Consider the following 18743-nt stretch of genomic DNA (forward strand, 5'->3'; position numbering starts at 1 on the left):
CAGCAACAGGTCAAGTGCTCTCTGGAGTGCTCTCCCAAGGATCATAAGAAGGGAACGTTTGGCCACTCCTTTGCAAATTCATGCAGGTATCTCTGGGTTTTGGCCTTCATATTCTTATGTATATAATGGTGGGGGGAATGGAGGCAGGAGGAAAACGTGTGATTACCTGCATTGCACATATTTTAGCTTAGTTTTACTAAGGACTAGAGCAGGAGTGGGAAAGCTTACTCTGCCGGAGGGCCACATTTCCTTCTGGACAACCTTTTGAAGCTAACAGTGGGTGGGCCAGAGGCAAAAGTGAGCTGGGCAATTAATATATCCCACTCCCTTTGTACAGCTGGGTACATTCTACACACCTCTCTTTCTCTTTTATCCAGGCTGCCAAGGGGCATTATCTGAGTGACACTGCAGGCAGTCAGAACTACTTGGGGTGTGAATCAGGTCCAGTGAATGTTGCGGCTGGGGGAGAGTTTCAAGTGTCGAACAGAACATTCTGGAGCAGAACTGTGACAGAGGGGCATTCTCTTGTTATGGGCAGGAAAGCATGCATTCAATATGTGTGTATGTTCAAACAGAAGTCCTGCCAGAGGACCAAGACATACAACAAAGAAAATCCCCTTGTGTTGCAAAATAGAAAGCTCTGAACACAAGCACACGTCGGCTAATAATATACTGACAAAATATTTATAACATTATATTGTTTCAAAATGCATAAACTGAAGACATATAATATGTGCATGGAGTCACAAATAATAGGGATTAAATAAATGTTCCAAGAACAGGAATGTTAGGGATAGTGAGTCACTATCAAAGATCACTGAGATGGAGGTAAAATGCCTTTCCACAGTCAATATCCTACAAATGCGATGATAGGTGCTCCGAACGTAGCAATAGGATACTCCGAGCACAGCAGCAGACAGGCAGCAGACAGAACAGTTCTTCCAGGATAATGAACTGTTTCAATGATAATTCTTTGTAGTAAGCTTTTAAGTAATTGCTGATCCATGGCCATTTGAGGTACCTTTAGGAACAATTTATTTGCTGATGAAGAATTATCATGATCTTTGCTAGAGGACCAAGACAGGCAGGTGTGAACAGGTGTAGTATAACACCTGAAGGCTGTGACCTTCCAACCCCAAGTGGGACATGTGTTTGAAAATATCTTTCCCTCTTAGGAGCCAAAGAGTTCTATCTCAGTGGGGTCTCTACCCTGTACCAATCCTGTAATGCCTTCTCCTGAGTCTTCTTTTTTAATATGAAAAAGAAGTTTCTTATCCAGCGCTAATGCTCTCATCTCATTTACTATAATCAGAATACAAGATCAGGTTGGATCCAGGCTACTATATTTGCAATGAGGTCCCACTGAAATCAGTGTGACAAGTCATTCATGAACTATGAAGTCCAAACATTTTCAGTGGGAACTTATTGCAGCTGTCTTACAACTGGTTTACAACCCAATCCTATATACTCAGTTCAGTGGGACTTTCTCCTAGGTTAAGAGTCTGCAGGATTGCTGATCCAACCCAATATTATTCCCATTTTACAGATATTGAATAACTTCATCTAGGGGCATATTGTGGCTTTTTTGGACTTTGAAGCCACACTTTCTAAGATCAAATCCTGCTCAACAGGGATGTTTTGGAGTTTGTTTGTTTGCAGTGTTTCAAAGTATGAAATTGCAGCCTGAGTGTTATATCAGAATAACAGCAGAGAATTAATCTGTACTTCCTTTTTTTCTTTTTTTGCCTTTAAGGAAAATGCTTACTTTGTAGAGTGCATTCCTATGGCTTTATTTTTAATAATGCAATAAATGAATACAAGCAAAGCAAAGAAGAAACTGTTCAAGTTTCAAAAGCTTTTGTTCTGGCAGTAGACTTTTCCAGCACTTGCAAATGGAAAGGGCTTTGCTTTTGTTCCAAAGCCACTTGGAACAGTATTGCCTCTTTAATGCTTGCTATGAATACCATAAAGAGTCTTGTGTGCCTTTTTTAGTAACCAGAAAATGGCATGTTGAAATGATATCAAATGCACCATGTTGCATAATGTTACATGGCATTACTGGGGTTTTGCTGCTTGTTTAATGGCCAGTGTTGACCTGGAGAGGTGACAGAAATGACCTTGTCCTGTTTTGAGCATTTCCCAAATTATAATGGATCTTCTCGGCTTCCCCACCCAAGAATGAAGTAGGTCCACTGTTTTCATGCTATAAATGGGGTCCTGAATGCTGCACGTAAAAATAGGCAGATGTGGGCTTAGTGGGTGCGGCATTGATAATGTGGGAGCAGTACCACTTAAGAATGCTAAGGAACTTGTAAACATTCTCATTTTGACACAGGGAGAAGATAAACTCTGCTTGCATTTTTGCAGCATGTTATTCTTCATCATTTTCTTCTTACTGCTCTTCCTGTTGTCAGTTTCACCAGCCAAATTTAGGATGACTTTTTCCCCCCTTGTGCAAAAGAAATGGTTGCTTTGAGTTATTTGGCTTTATGGGTTAGTTGCATACACTTACATATTTGCATTGCCTATTAATCCAGAGGAGATGGCGAAATCATTCCATCCATAGAACGTGTTCCCTTGGTGACTTCCCAAACACTGACATCTCCTACTTGCTGCAAAAGAGATCACAAATATAATGGGGTGAGATTGCATTCACTCCTACACACACACACACACACACACACACACACACACACCATAGGCATAATTCTTTGTGATTTGTGATTTTGTGTACAAAATCTTGCAGCAGGATTGGGGGACCTTTGACCCTCCAGCTTTCGTTGGGCTCCAGCTACCATCATCCCCAGCCAACATGGCCAGTGGTAGGAGGCGGCAGGAACTGTAATCCAACAGTGTTTGGCTTGTGACTTTTGGACAGAACAGAATTTGGCCCTCAGGCTGAATAAAAGCTTTTCCACCGCTACTGTAATGACAGGCTCTGAGCTGTGGGCTTTCCTCAGCCTGAGTAACTTATCTTGTTAGGGTATCCTGCTGGGCTGCGTTTCAGATACTTTGCCCAAACTTCTGTTGATGGGACTTGACATTCTGCCAGTCTTGAATAACTCTATATTTACCTCTCGCTCCCTGATCATTGGTGGCTGCTTATGGAACTTCGCACCTTGCACATCTTGGTCTATCTTTCCAACTCACTCTTGACCCCAGTGCCTGTTAGACTCTGACATTGCTACCATTTAGTAGGCATTGCTTTACGTGAGAGACACCAAAGGCTGTGGCTTAAGATGGAGAGTATCTGCAGCTTTGTCTTTGGAAAAAATCCCAGCTGAAAAGGAGATTAATTGTACACGCATATGACTCCCAGCATGCCCTATAGCAGAACTGCCACAATGCAATTATAGTTAGTGTTTTGCAGCACAAAACCTAGCCATCCTGAATGGGTATAATTTAGGTAAAAGCTTTCAGAAATTCAGTGCACCCTCTAATTTGTAGGCAAATATGATCCATCCATTTTAAACTTGACTTTATTTATTTATCAGGTATCTCAAAAGGCACAAAGAGAGATGTCAGTTTTCTGCACAGCTTTTGTTCCGCTGAACCTTTAACTGCTCTGTGCAAACACACACACACACACACACACACACACACAGGCTTGATTAACTAGATAGAATGACTTAGCAAGCCTCCTTTCAAATTAGCAGCCCATGTGAAATACTCTCTCAGCAATCTGTGACAAGCCATGTTCTGGTAGCACAAAGATGTCTTCTGGCTCACTTGAAAGCAAAATGTGCTTTGAGCCTTGCTTACCTGAAGGCAGAATTCCTCAGTGATTAGAAAAGCAAACTAAAAATAACTTCAGATTCATCTTCAGCAATGTGTTTGGGGAGAGTGAGTGAGTGAGTGAGAGAGAGCCTTCTGAAATCGTGTCGCTGTGCCCAGTGCTGGAACTAATACAAATTAAATTAAGAGTGTATTCCTCAGAAGTGAAATTTTCAGCGTTGTTCATGGCTGAGGTTGTGATTCAGAAACCACTTTAGCCCATCCAAGTTCAGCTGAATAATCCTGGATCACAAGAAATGTAATGCACTTTAAATACAATATGTTGTTGTTGTTATGATTATTATGATTATAGCAGCAGGCAGCACCGGTCTCCAAATGAGATCCATACCAAGCCAGGGCTCCCCCACACCACACCTAAAAAACCCTAAGATCTCTGTCAGGAAATTATATGGGGTGCATTCACATGTCACAGGGATCCAAATGATGGTTTAATGTGCAGGGCTCCCTGCACATTTAATCTGGGCTCCCAAGGAGGAGATCACAGCCTTTTTGCTCCTCTCCAGACTATTTAGGTGAGCATAGTGTGGCAGCTAGACCAAAGCTTGACTTAGCATGCCATCCAAACTCAGGATTGCGGCTGAGGTCTTTCTGCTTCACCACCACAATCTGTAACAGCAGGACAAGCCACAGCTGTGGATTGAAATTAAGGAGAGGCATTCACCATGATTTTTGGTTCGGACGATACCCTAACACAAACCTTGGCTTATCTACTGCCCTGCACTGACTTTTAAATACTCAGGGAGGGGCAAAGCAAATGTGAGCTTCTCTGCAGCACCCAGCAGGTTCACTTAGTCATAGTAAGCTATACCGTGGTTTATTGTGACATGCGAACCAGGCAACCCCATGCATTATTTATATTTACATCTGAAGAGAGGCCTCACAAGGCTTCCCTGTCTAGAAGAAAATCCTTTCTTTTTCCTCAGTGTAAGGCCCTTGACGGGGGCAAGCTGGGGTGTGACAGCAACAAGCAGGGAAAGAGAGGGATTAATTTTATAAAAGAAATAAGAAAATTAATAAATGCATGGCTGCAGAATGCAGTGAATGCACACTTTTCATTCAAGATCCCTGGCATTAGAAATAGGCCTAGGCAGTGCTTTTTCTCTAAAAAGTTTTTTACGGGTACTCTCATTTTCCTATTCATATTGAAGTACTGCCCCTCAATGAGGACAAACTTAATTCACAAAATGGTTAGGGGTCTGCGTACCCCCAGAAAAAAAGAAAATACTCTTGTCTAAAATGCAGTATAATGGTCTCTATATAATCTTGGGCTGGAGCTTTTGTTTGGGGGGGCGGTTGTTGCTGTTAATTTTTTGTATCTTTATTTTGGATCTTACAGTTTATGTGGAAATTGTTCTATTTGGTTGTGTACTTTTTGATGTTTTCTTTATTGTCTGTGACTACTTTTCTTTGTATGATTTTAACTTTGGAAAGCATACCCTCCAACATTTTTCCAACGGCAATAGGAATGTCCTATTCTATTATTATTATTATTATTATTATTATTATTATTATTATTATTATACCCTGCCCATCTTACTGAGTTGTCCCAGCCACTCTGGGCAGCTTCCAACATATATAAAGGCAAACATTAAACATTTTAAAAATACCTTCCCTATACAGGACTGCCTTCACATGTCTCCTAAAGGTTGTATAGTTCCTTATCCCCTTGGCTTGAGGGTTGCGTAACTTCATACCCTCCAACATTTCTCTGATGAAAATAGGGACGTCCTAAGGAAAAACTGGGCATTCCAGGCTCAAATCAGAAACTGAAATGGCTTCTGTAAATCCAGGCCTGACCATGGAAAATAGGGACACTTGGAGGGTCTGGAAAGGCAGCATATAAATAAAATGAAATGAAATGATGGATGGATGGATGGATGGATGGATGGATGGATTGATATACGTTATTTCCCCAGTATGTTCCTCCCCAATATGTTCCTATGTTTAAGTGCCTGAAAACCCTTGAGGCATTCTTAACCAGAACACTTGAAAAGCCCAATTAAATTTCAGAGCAAACTGGCAGGGTCTCTTATATCTCTAGATTTCCTGCTTTTCAGAATGCCATGAAAAGGGGAAGCCGAAGGAATGTCTGCTAGAATGGTGTTGCAAAGCTCCTAGGTGCTAACCAGGAAACGAAACACACAACCTTGTTTCCATGGAGACCTATCTGGGCTCTATGTGAGATAGAACTTTAAGGGTTTTGATGGCAGGCCTTACTTTGTGGGGGTGGGCGGGGGGCTTAAAAGGGAAGAGTGTTCCTTGAGATTTCTTGGTTCCAGACTGCTGGGCTTTCAAAATGCTCAAGTCTGCAGATGAACACCTTCATGCCAGGTTTATTTCTTTGTAGCTCTTGTACTTCCCACTCCACACACATCATACCCAAACGTCCCAGAGCAGAGAATACATACAATTTAAAACAAAGTAATACACTGGGAAGAATATTACACTGACAATATAATTCACAATGGGAATCACAAAACAGTAAAACCACCCAGTAGTAGCATTAAAAATTGCGCACTCAGCTTGTGCTTCAGAAAATGAGGTTTAACTTATTTATTCTGGAAAAAAATAGCTAGGATTTACCCCACCTGCTCATAGTCTTTTAAATAAAATTCATGCTTTTAACCCATTGATGGAGAGCCCTTTGCAGCCCAACAATCACATTCCCTGTTTGGAAGCCTTCCAAGGACCACCTCTGTCTTCAACTTTCCTTCCTTGGTGTCTTATGAGGAAGAAAAAGTGACAAGCATGTGCATGGTCTCTGCTAGTGCCAAATGCTGTTCTCTGCTTCTTCTGACTTTGGCCACAGTCACATCATACCATTAAAGCATGATAACAGCTATCACTTTAAACAGTCATGCCTTCCCCCAAAGAATTATGGGAGCTGTAGTTTGTGAAGGGTGCCAAGAGTTGTTAAGGATACCCTTATTCTCCAGGCATTAATTGTGAAGCACCCTGAGAATCGCAGCTCTGTGAGAACAGGAGCCTCCTTACAACTCTCAGCACCCTTAACAAACCACAGTGCCCAGAATTCTTTGGCGGAAGCCATGCCTTCTTAAAGTGAAAACAAAAAAAAATTTTTCCTTCCAGTAGCACCTTAAAGACCAACTAAGTTAGTTCTTGGTATGAGCTTTCGTGTGCATGCACACTTCTTCAGATACACAGGTTGATGGACTTCCATTTCATGCGGCTCAATGTGGTGCCTTCCATAGTTCCAGTTACAGATAGGTAGCCGTGTTGGTCTGCCATAGTCAAAACAAAAAAATTTTTTTCCTTCCAGTAGCACCTTAAAGACCAACTAAGTTAGTTCTTGGTATGAGCTTTCGTGTGCATGCACACTTCTTCAGATACACTCTGAAGAACTTCTTAACTTCTTAAAGTGTATCTGTAACTTCTTAAAGTGGTTGTTGTTGTTTAGTCATTTAGTTGTGTCCTCCCGCAGTTTGGTCAGACTCATGTTTGTAGCTTCGAGAACACTGTCCAACCATCTCGTCCTCTGTTGTCCCCTTATCCTTGTGCCCTCCATCTTTCCCAACATCAGGGTCTTTTCCAGGGAGTCTTCTCTTCTCATGAGGTGGCCAAAGTATTGGAGCCTCAGCTTCACGATCTGTCCTTCCAGTGAGCACTCAGGGCTGATTTCCTGAAGAATGGAGAGGTTTGATCTTCTTGCAGTCCATGGGACTCTCAAGAGTCTCCTCCAGCACCATAATTCAAAAGCATCAATTGTTCGGCGATCAGCCTTCTTTATGGTCCAGCTCTCACTTCCATACATCACTACTAGGAAAACCATAGCTTTAACTATAGGGACCTTTGATGGCAAGGTGATGTCTCTGCTTTTTAAGATGCTGTCTAGGTGTCAGGGAACTGACATCGGAGCCAGGAGTGGAGGCAAGGCTCCCAAGCGATGCCGGAAAAGGGCCCAGCAGGGAGAGAGCGGACTCATCGGCTGGGGAAGGAAATCAGCGTAACACCAGGGATAAAGGGGGGCGGATGGGGGAATCGGAGAGGGGGCTCCAGGACTCTTCGCCGGAGACCAGCGGGGAGAGCACAGGTCCTCCGCTACCCACACCCACCCTGCGCAGAAGACTTCCGCGCAGGGAAAGTAGGCGTAGACTTGGCGTCAAAGAACTTCTTTGCTGGAAGAAGTTCAAGAAACGCCCACTGACGGATTCTGCTAGCGACTGAAACAGCCACGAAGTGAAGGGCTGTCCAGCCAGGAAAAGGTTTAACCAGGCAACCTCGCCAAGAGTGGCGGCAACTTATGCACGAGCAACCCCATATAACCATTACACTAGGTTTGTCTTAAAGTGGTAGCATAGTGCTTAAAATGTATCGTGTGAATGTATGTGGCCTTTCAGAGCTTTCTGCAGCCGCAGTTGGTTGGGTTCCATGCCATTTCTAACGGAGAAGGGTAAACTGCCTCTGCTCTGATCCAGGCAGGTTCCTTGAGAGAACCAGCCTATAGGTCAAAATTTCCCTGCCCTTGAACCAAGGAAACTGGTATAACTGGATCCGTGCCTTTCATTGTTGATAAACAAAACACAGTCTCTTGATTGCTCAAACAATTAAAGGCCTTCCTTATTAGCTGTTTGTTTTTTCTAAATCTTATATTGAGTGCCTCCCACATACTCCTTTTTTGTTTTTGCTGCTTCTCTGACAGCACCAAACCAGCCAGAGTTACAGGATGTCTGGGGTCTGTGTTCCGGGTTTTCTTTTTCTAATGTGAGCACAAAGTCTCAGTGTGTGTACTTGCAGAACAAATTCCAGTTTGTCTGCAAGAGAGAATGAAAACAAAGATTAGGAGCCAAAGCTGTGTGTGATGGGTGTACGTGCCCACACAGGAGCGTGTGGGATTTGGGTTGTGGGTTGAATTTGAGTTTAAATTCGGTTTCTTGGTCTTTGGGGAATCCTGCTTTAATTCTAGCCTTAAAAAGCAATTTTTAAGTGTAGCATGCCTGCCCGCATAGTGTTGTTGTTGTGGGTTTTTTTAAAAACAGATGCTGTGTTGGATTGCTGGCAAAGACAAACGGGATCACAGTCCTGGCTCCCTGGGGAAACAACAAAGGCAGTGGGAGACCCCCTCCTTTGGCTCAAAATTGGCACAAAAACTGCTTTATGGAATCTGGTGGATATGGTTGTGGGAAAGGTCTGTGCAACCATGTGATGAGGAACTCAAGTGAATCAAAAACAGGAAGGTCTAGCAGCGTCCTAAAGTCTAACGGATTTATTGTTGCAGAAGCTTTTGTGGGCCTGGTTCTCTCCAGATGTTGTTGAACTCCAACTCCCTTCGTTCCCGGCCAGCATGCCCAGTGGTTAGTGCTTATGGGAGTTGTAATCCAGCAACATTTTGAGAGGCCACATGTTTCTCACCCCTACTCTGTGGACTGGTTTTAACATAGCACTAAACCATGGTTTAGCACGGGGGTGGCTAACCTGTGGATGTTGTACTCCAGTTATCTGGATGTTGTACTCCAGTTCCCATTTGACCCAGCTAGCATGGCCAATGGTCAGTGGCAATGGGAACTGGAGTCCAGCATTAGTTGGAGAAGGCCCCATCTCTCGTCTTGAGCCTCGTTCATCAGACAAATGAAGGGTATTCTCAGTTAACACCAGCAGAGGTGATCATCCCGTCATCTTCAGTCCTAGTATCTTATATTCAGCCACTTTGTACTGTTTAGTGGCTAATGATAGTCATTGATAGCCCTGTCCTCCATTAACTTGACTTTAAAATGTGATCAATCATCATTCCCACTCTGCTCAGTTCACCACTTCCCAGGGAGATCAAAATGCAGAAGGGTTGTGTTGGAACAGCATATTTAGACTGTCCCAGGGCCCGTTTCAATTGCCCAGTCTTGTGATGCCTTGATGGAGAGTGAGTGGGGAGGCATTATTCACTTTTTATGACTGCCAAGAAGGATTCATGGCTATAGACATAGTGATAATCACTTTATATTTATATAGTGTCAGACATCCAGTGGGAATCCCAAGTCCCTATACAAACATCATACAAGCCTTGGATCATTAGGCCTCTGCTTTACAAACACCACGGGGTTTTCGATGCTTTAACCTCTAATAATGATTGCTCCCAGGTAGAAGATTCCTAAGCTGCAGCAACTTATTATAAATGGGAAACTCCCCTGTAATAATCCTAGCAAACCTCAGCATTTTGCTCTTTGCGACGGACCCTGGGGAGCATTCCAGAGTGCAGATGCTCCAGTTCTGAACTTCAGTGAGTGTTGTTTTAACACAAAGAGAGATTATTTATTGCCTAAGACTACTGTGAAAGAATTTCCCTGGAGGCTAAACCTGGTGTGCTCTCTGAATTTCTCTCTCTCTGTCTCTCGAGCTCCTATTTCTAAATAAAATATATATTACAACTGCTTGGAGAGAGAGAAAAACCAACAACCCAGTTTCCTCTAAAGAATAAATAAATGTATCTTAACAGCGCACATAATTTTTTCCAGTGGCTGAGCCAAGAAAATACATTTTGTTCCAGTATGGTTCTATGGTCCCTTCCTGAGCATTGCTCCAGTTGGATGTTTGGAGGAAGAACCTGCACCAAGTGCTATGTAGTCTTCCCAACCCCGTTGTCCATGGTGTGGTGAGGGTACTAGGACATGTACCCATTGTCATGAATTCATTGGCTCCCTCCATGTGTAAGCAATGAGTGGGGGTCAGTGCTGACACAGTCATTTACTAGTTGCACTGGTACTTGTTCCAAGGATGCTGTGAGCATGCTTGCCATTTTTTTGTGCCGGTTTTTGTTTTACTTCCTGGCTGTGTGGTTTTCAGATGTTCCTTCCTAGACTGAAGATGCGTGTGATATGGTGACTGCTGTACTGGCCTAGCAATAGTAGCACAGTTCTGTATCCAGGACAGCTGTCTACCAGCTCCATCTGGTATGCAGGCTGAGACCCTACCTTGCCAGAGTGGTGCATGCTCTAGTTATCTCCCGCTTGGACTACTGCAATGCGCTCTACGTGGGGCTACCTTTGAAGCTGACCTGGAAACTACAACTAATCCAGAATGCGGCAGCTAGACTAGTGACTGGGAGCGACTGCCGAGACCACATAACACCGGTCTTGAAAGACCTACATTGGCTCCCAGTACATTTCCGAGAACAATTCAAAGTGTTGGTGTTGACCTTTAAAGCCCTAAACGGCCTTGGTCCAGTATACCTGAAGGAGCATCTCCACCCACATTGCTCTGCCCAGACACTGAGATCCAGTGGCGAGGGCCTTCTGGAGGTTCCCTCACTGCAAGAAGCAGAGCTACAGGGAACCAGGCAGAGGGCCTTCTCGGAACGCCCTCCCATCAGATGTCAAAGAGATAAACAGATACCTGACATTTAGAAGGCATCTGAAGGCAGCCCTGTTTAGGGAAGTTTTTAACGTGTGGCATGTATTTTTAATCTTTGTTGGAAGCCACCTAGAGTGGCTGGGGAAATTCAGCCAGATGGGCAGGGTACAAATAATAAATTATTGTTGTTGTTGTTGGCAGCAATGCGTCTGAGTACCAGTTGAAGGAAACCACAGGGTGGGAGAGTGCTCTTGTGCCCAGGTCCTGCTTGTAGGTTGCCAGAACAGGACGCTGGACCCAATGGGCCATTGGCCTGATTCAGCAGGCTCTTCTTAAATTCTCTACAGATCTCTCTACTCTAGGCATAACTAGAGTAGGAATGCTCAGCCCGGATATCCTGGGGAAACCATCTGTCTTGATGAGAGCTGACAACATCAGTTTCTTTCCTTTTGCTTAAGCAACAAGAGACATGCATTCCAGGACACAAGGGTGTGGAGAGGGAAGCTTCAGATTTATACATTTTGTAGCAGCTTCTGTTAAGGTATAGAATTTCCACCCGAGGCAAGTGGAACAGACCGAGACAAAAGCTAAGCAGTTGTTGTGAAACATGAAGGAATGGCTATAATGCATTTGCGTTGTTATGCAAGAAAAGTTCCTCAGAAATTTGGGTCAGGGAAGCAGGACTGCAGGAATGCTAGCCGTTCTGCATTATGAACCAAAGGGACAATTGCTTCCGTTCTCGCCCCACTGTTTTCTCATGGATTCAGTAGTTTTGCTGCCTAGTCAGCACTTTGCACAATAAATGCGTGTTTGTTTCCCACTGTTGCCCCTGCAGTCTGCACATCTTCCCCGAAGCAAGCCTCTTGGTTGCTCGGATGTCACAAAACTTGGCACACTATTTGGTACTTGCAGGAATGTGGTGCTTTTTGCAAAGTAGCTATTGTAATCTGTGTGACTTTGGACTTGGGTATCTGAAGGAATGCCTGCTGCCATGGGAGCCTGCCCAGCAATTGTATTCATCATCAGAGACCCTTTCCGAGGCACCTCTGCCATAAGAGGCTTGGCTAATAACAATTTTGGAGAGGGCCTTTTTGGTGGTGGTGCCCCAGATTTGGAACAATCTCTCCCCGAGGATGCTTGCCTAGAAACTGAGAGGTAAGCAGAAAACCACTCAGACCCATGCTTTCTAGGCATGGGCCAAGCAGAAGTGTGGGCGAGCCCTAAATTGGGGCCATAATGAGGGCAAAGGGTTAAGACTACCCCCTCCCTCCCTTACACACACACACACACACACACACACACACACACACACACACATATCCTGGCTGCCCTCTTCCTTTTGGCAGATTGTGTTTTTTATAAAGCCTGCACTTAATGGTACAGATACAGTGTGTGGACACATCATCTGGTTTGACCCTGGGGCTGCAGTTCTAGAGTCTTACCTGGCAGTAAATGCCACTGAAAACTATTTATTCCAGATCAGGAATGAGGAACCTGGTGCCCTCTGGGGTTGCTGGACTCCTGTCAGCCCCAGGCAGTCGGGGACTATGGGGTTTGTAGTCCAGCAATACCTAGAGAGCTGCAGGTTCCCCACCTCTGTTCCAGAACGATGCCATGAGTGTATATGGCAGTAACCAGGAATAGGGGATTTCAGAAATGTGGTCTCTTATGCTAACAAACACTTGGATTCAGGCTTATTTCCATTCTGAAGGTGAAAGGGAGATAAAATAAGAGACAACAAAGAAGTGGAAGAATTGGGTATCCTTAGAAGTAATATTTTCAAGTGTAAGAACTTGTGGATTCTTTGGTACCACATATTTAAAGCAAAGCACACTGGCACAGGACTTGGAAGCTTTGTAAGTTGAAAATGATTTCATATGCTGCAGATTCTTTTAGCTTTTAAAACCCAGACTTGGCTGCTGAACAATTATGTCATCAGCTCCTCGAATCCAAGTCTACTCCTACATCCCGGCTTTCTAAGCCCAGTAGAGCCAGAAGCATGCATGTATTTCGGCTAAATGAGATGCACGTGAACAGATATTTCTTGTAAACTAACTGGGGCTCGATTGAATTAGCATTTTGTTTGCTGTTCAGAACTTTCCTAATCTGCGCCCCTAACGTATCTACCCAAATACAGTGGTACCTCGGGTTACAGACGCTTCAGGTCCGCTAACCCAGAAATAGTACCTCGGGTTAAGAACTTTGCTTCAGGATGAGAACAGAAGCCGCACAGTGGTGCCGCAGCGGCAGCAGGAGGCCCCATTAGCTAAAGTGGTGCTTCAGGTTAAGAACAGTTTCAGGTTAAGAACGGACCTCCGTAACTAATTAAGTACGTAACCAGAGGTACCACTGTGCATTTCAGTGGGTTGGATCCAGACTGTGCATGTTTACTCAGTAGTTTCCTGTCCAAGTTAAGCCTTGCTTGAGCAACAAAGGCCTTACCCTGTGGTCCTGAATCCTTTGGTTGGCCTTTGGTTCTCCTGACCCTTAGGCTTTGTCGACAGCTCCTGATTCCAACTGCAGCACAGACTGCTGCCCACAGCCCAGCCTTGGCAAATTCATGTAAAATAGAATCTATTTGTGGATGGCAAGATAGACAGCCTTCAGACTTGGCCTTTGTCTCTTCTCTGTCAGAAGCCAGTGGGAATTGCTAAGCCAGTGTGGCAAACTGGACTTGGACTGAGGAGATCTGGGTTCATTTCTAGTATACCACGTAGCCTCCTGGACTAATCAGGATCTTGTGTGATGAAGCTTTTTCTTCAGCTAAAAAAGATTGACTAATTTCTCAGAGATAGCTAGCCAGGGTGTATGAGCAAATTCCTGTCTGACTCTTATATAGTCTAGGCAAGTATATACTGGTGCGTGCTGAACAAAGCCATTTGTTAACTCGCGTGTCACTGTTGGAACTGATGAGCGGTTGACAGGTACTTATTGGAAGAAGAGAGGAATGCCATGAAAGCCTTTTTAATAATAAGATAGATATATAAACCTTGTCATTTGGATGATTTGGTACCAAATAGCTGGGCTCCCCCACCCCCACAGGCTACAGTAGAGGTTTTGCTATGCTATCAAGCTTGCAATGTGCTGTCAACTTTGATTCTTAAATAGTGCCAGAGAAAGCTCAGGCTTAAGAGTGTATCTCTCTCACTGTGTGTGTGTATTTAGCATGTACTCTCCCTCTCCCTTGCAAAGGGTCTGAACATACTAACTAGTCTTTTTGTGTGCCTAATAATAATAATAATAATAATAATAATAATAATAATAATAATAAATTTATTATTTATACCCCACCCATCTGGCCAGCCACTCTGGGCGGCTTCCAACAAAACACTAAAATACAGTAACCTATTAAACATTAAAAGCTTCCCTAAACAGGGCTGCCTTCAGATGTCTTCTAAAAGTTTGGTAGTTATTTTTCTCTTTGACATATGGTGGGAGGGCATTCCACAGGGCGGGTGCCACTACCGAGAAGGCCCTCTGCCTGGTCCCCTGTAACTTGGCTTCTTACAGCAAGGGAACCGCCAGAAGGCCCTCGGCACCGGACCTCAGTGAAGGGAGGAAGGCTGCTGGCAAAGTGGCGTGGCTCCCTCCCTCACCCAGGAAGCAGCTTACCATGGGTGGCTCGCTCCACCCCCTATGGATGCTCTCCCTGCCCCATGGCTCCCACCCCTGGGGCATGTGTGCCACTCCGGGTGCCAGAGCAGCTAGCTCTGCCTCTGGTTGGACTAGATGATCCTCAGAGTTCCTTCCAACTCTGTGATTCTATAAGATAGATCAAAACTTTCTTCCCTGTGTAAGTCATTTGTGTTCCATCTGAAGCATTTTCCTTGGGTTTAATTGGATGTTCTGACTTTGAACTTTGGGGGGGGGACCTTTCGTTTTCATTTAGCTGACACATGGGAAGGTTGCAGTGAGGTCTAACAACAGAGCAACCTTTTTTGGGAGAACTTAGACAGTAGAGTCCCACTCCATCCCCCAATTTCAGCTAACACTCAAAATTGCAGTTGTGTGCTTTAGAGTGTTACTTACAGAACTGGTGTATCTTTTGATTAACCAGGTCACTTTAAGAAAGTAAAGCTAGGAGGGAAATAACAGATCCAAATACAAGGGACATTGCTGAATTTTGAAAACAGCTTTTATTCTTTTCCACCCCATACCTCATTTTCAATATATTATCCCTATTAAATAGCGATCTTCATTTCTTTACAGCTTATCTCTGTGTGTTTCTTATTTCCAGTAAGTCATAATCGGCTTATGAGCAATGGAATAATTTCCCCAGCAATATCAGGAAGGAGAAGGACAATGATTTTGGGGAGAGAATCAACAAAAAGTACCGATAGTGGGTGGGAAAAGCAAGAAACCATTGTTTTTGCATAACTCTGTCTTCTTAATAATGAAGGGGTGGGGACAGAAAATGATGGGCAAATCTTTGGAGCTGCAAGAGTAATTTTCCAAACATGTCCTTCAAACAGCTTGATGAAAGATCCCAAAAAAACCCCATATGTAGGTGGTAAAAAGGGGCCTCCCTGTCCCCCCCCCAGCATTGTTGTTGCTAACCAGCATTTTATATTAGGAAGCTGGAACTCAAGCATGTGTGTACTTCGAGAGATGCAGAAGCCAGGTCGTGAATAGCTTTTGGAAATATGTAGCCTTAGGAGTGTGAATTTAAATGTTTCCCCAAATTTCCTTCCGCTTTGTTCTTACTATTGGCACGCCAGGCCTATGAGACTTGGCTGCTATCTCTGTGCTTATTTGCAAATATTCTTCTTCGCTTCTTTCCACTTGATTGCAACTGCCAAATGCTTGTCTCATTCGATGCCTGCTCTTCATCTAGGCTTCCAGCCTCAATGTGATGTGATGGCTGAAATGGTTGTGTGACTTTTAATATGCAGCTGCTGAATTTAGCTCTGACCCCCATGTTTCAGCAGAATTGCCATTCCTCAAAGTTTCCACACCCAAAGCAAGCTCTATCAGGAAATCTCTCTTCCCTGCCTCCCCCCCCCCCCCCCGGCAACATAGCCCAATAAAATCCTCATCTGCAGGAAATATGCATTTGATCCAATTTCCTTCCTAAGCCCTTTCAGAGTCCAGGTCCTTCCTAGTTAAATACCGGTATCTGCATATTTAGATCCTGCCATTGTTTTCATTAGGTCTCACTTCCATCTCTTAATTCTTGGATGGCAATCAACATTATGATTTTCTCTGTAATGCATCTGGGAATTAGGTGCTTAATATTATTATTAGGACTGCAAGCTTTAACTGGTTTAATAACTGGATTAGTCAATGAAAGCTTTATTCTGTAGGCCAGAGTTACACTAGAGGGGCTGTTTTGATTCTGTTGGGTTACTGAACTTATTACTATAAAATCGAATACAGTAGTATCTTACACCTCAGAAATGCACCTATTTTGAGTATTAGGTAATATGCAGATTTATTTAAATATAATTTATTGGTTTGCTGGTAAATTTGGGGAAATCAGTTTGCCTAACCAAGTACAAACTGGTTAATAGCCTTAGGCTGCATTCCTAAACACACTTGCCTGGAAATGAGTTCCATTGAACACAATGGGATTTACTTCTGAGTACGCATGCATGGGATTGCTCTGTGATGTTGAGTGCTAGACTCTTAATACCATGCAATAAACCATCTCTAAAAAGACCTTGCCGTTGGTTGGATCAGAGCAAAGATCCAGCTAAGTCCAGCATCCTGTTCACAAGGTGGCCATCCAGTTCCCTGTGCAATAGTCCTTTTCCTACCATTAGGCGGCGTGAAGTGACCACCTCAGGCAGCACATACTGAAGGGCAGAGATCAGCTGCAAGGCATTGCACTGAGCTCTGTGTTCCACGCAACCTGCCTTGCATGCCCTATGTGAGCCTGCCTGCTCCCTCTGCACAGACCCATTGCCAGGACTGGATTGATCTCTGATCCACTCAGCTTCCGTACCTGGAATGTGATGTGGGGCACATGTTCCTGTAGTGGGTTGAGCCACTTCAGTGAAACTGTTTTGGAGGGGCGAGACCAGGGGGCTGCTCTTTTGAAATGCCTCACTTTTGCTTCCTGTGTGTGTGTTTACATATCGTGACTATCCAAAGCTGATAGAATATGCGTACCTGTATAATGCTGAACTGTTTCTGTATCATCAGAAGCTGGGTTACTGCTTATTAAGCAACAAGCCTTTCTTGTGCTTTTTTTCCTTTAATGGGTCCAGTTCCTGCTATTATTAACGCCTTACTGAATCCCCCTCGCCAAATTTAATGAACAAATTGGGGAGGTAGGGAGAAAGGAAGCTGGATGACAGGGGATAAAATACTGAGAAGTTTCGGTACAGGGCTTGGCAGGAATGCTGAAGAGAAAAGGTGAAGGATATTCAGATGTATGATCTGGAAGATACTTTATCCATTATACATCACGCAGGTGTATAATGTGGGGGACTTTCTCCTGCAAGTCCCAAAGATCTCAGAAGCCCACTCTACGTGAAGTGTGGCTGCCCCTATTCTGTGGAATAGCATTGCTGTTGAGATTCGGCAGGTGCCCACGGCCTGCACTTTCTGGAAACAACTGAAGAAGTCTTTTCTTTTCGTTTTCCTGACAGGCTTTCCCAGACTGATAAATGGGTCTTTACCATGAGTGTCCTCTTGTTAGGATTCGAGTCTTGTTTTCAACATATTTGTTGCATTTGTGTTTTTAAATTGTGTTTTAATTATTTTACACATAAATCGTCTTGAGACAGTGGATTAATAAATTGTTGTAATAATAATAATGACAATAAGGATAAGTGTGCAAGCAGCTACAATTCCCAACTTGAAACCTTCCAGTACTGCCTGCTATTTAATTCTTTTCTTCATACTCTTTATGCTTTGTTCAGTCCTATTCTTTTCCAATCCGCTGCTGTTTTACTGCTGTACATTTCCATTTTATGTTTGTACTCCATCTTTTTGTTTTGTTTATTTTAATTTTTTTCTCTTCTCCCTCCTCCCCTTCTTTTTCCTCTCTCTCTCTTTTCTGATTCACAGGCTTTGCAGTGCATGTTGGTCTCCCTCCATTCAGAACTTGACATTCAAAGGTACTTGATGAAAATTGAATCCTCTCAGAGAGTTAGTACTGCACTTTTCTTTTTTCTGCATTCTGCCTTGGATTGAACTTGCTGTTTTTTTGCTTTGCCTTCCACTCACTGTGTGAAGCTTGCCATCCCAAAGAGTGAAATTGTCCCTGGTTAAATCTGGCCCTTTACCTTTACCTAAATCTGGCCCTGCATGTCTTGTTTTCCTGCCTAGATGTGGATTGGGTAGCAAAATGCATGGACACCCATTTCTAACATTAGTTCTAAAGTGACAAATTTCTGTATGACAAAGTCTCCGCATATCAAAAGCGTATTGGAAGAGGCATGGAGAAGATGGATCAGCTTCTGCAGCCTTTTTCGAACCACATAATTTCTAGTAACATGATCATATTGCACTGGGACTATATTTTTATTGTATTTCCTGTTTCAAATGTAGCAATTTCATATATTCTCTTGTGTCGTATGTATCGGCCTGCACTCGTTTGTTGCTATGCAGGAAAGTTGCCTAAAGCTGTTGCATTTATATGGTAAGGTCTTTACAGCTTCTTTCAAACATAGGTTTCCTCTGTGCCTAAAAGGCATTTTCGT

At 43.6% G+C, this 18743-nt stretch overlaps 1 protein-coding gene across 40 annotated transcripts in view; it reads left to right on the forward strand.

Annotated features, from left to right (window-relative positions):
• The window catches only part of KIAA1217, a 371747-nt gene that overhangs the window by 249177 nt on the left and 103827 nt on the right, over positions 1-18743 (forward strand). For 17 of the 40 annotated variants that reach the window (XR_014540443.1, XR_014540444.1, XR_014540445.1 and 14 more), the window contains one exon: positions 18109-18189. The exons of 19 other annotated variants lie outside the window; for them this stretch is intronic. Coding sequence is in view for 14 of the 21 variants with exons in the window: in XM_083579163.1 (XP_083435289.1) it covers positions 18109-18189 (81 nt within the window). In the remaining 7 variants the exon portion in view is untranslated. The remainder of the gene's footprint in view (positions 1-18108; positions 18190-18743) is intronic. 4 more of the 40 variants (XM_083579180.1, XM_083579185.1, XM_083579186.1 and 1 more) reach the window with 1 other exon arrangement.

Source organism: Podarcis filfolensis (assembly GCF_964270895.1).
Source record: "Podarcis filfolensis genome assembly, chromosome: 12".
NCBI lineage: Eukaryota > Metazoa > Chordata > Lepidosauria > Squamata > Lacertidae > Podarcis > Podarcis filfolensis.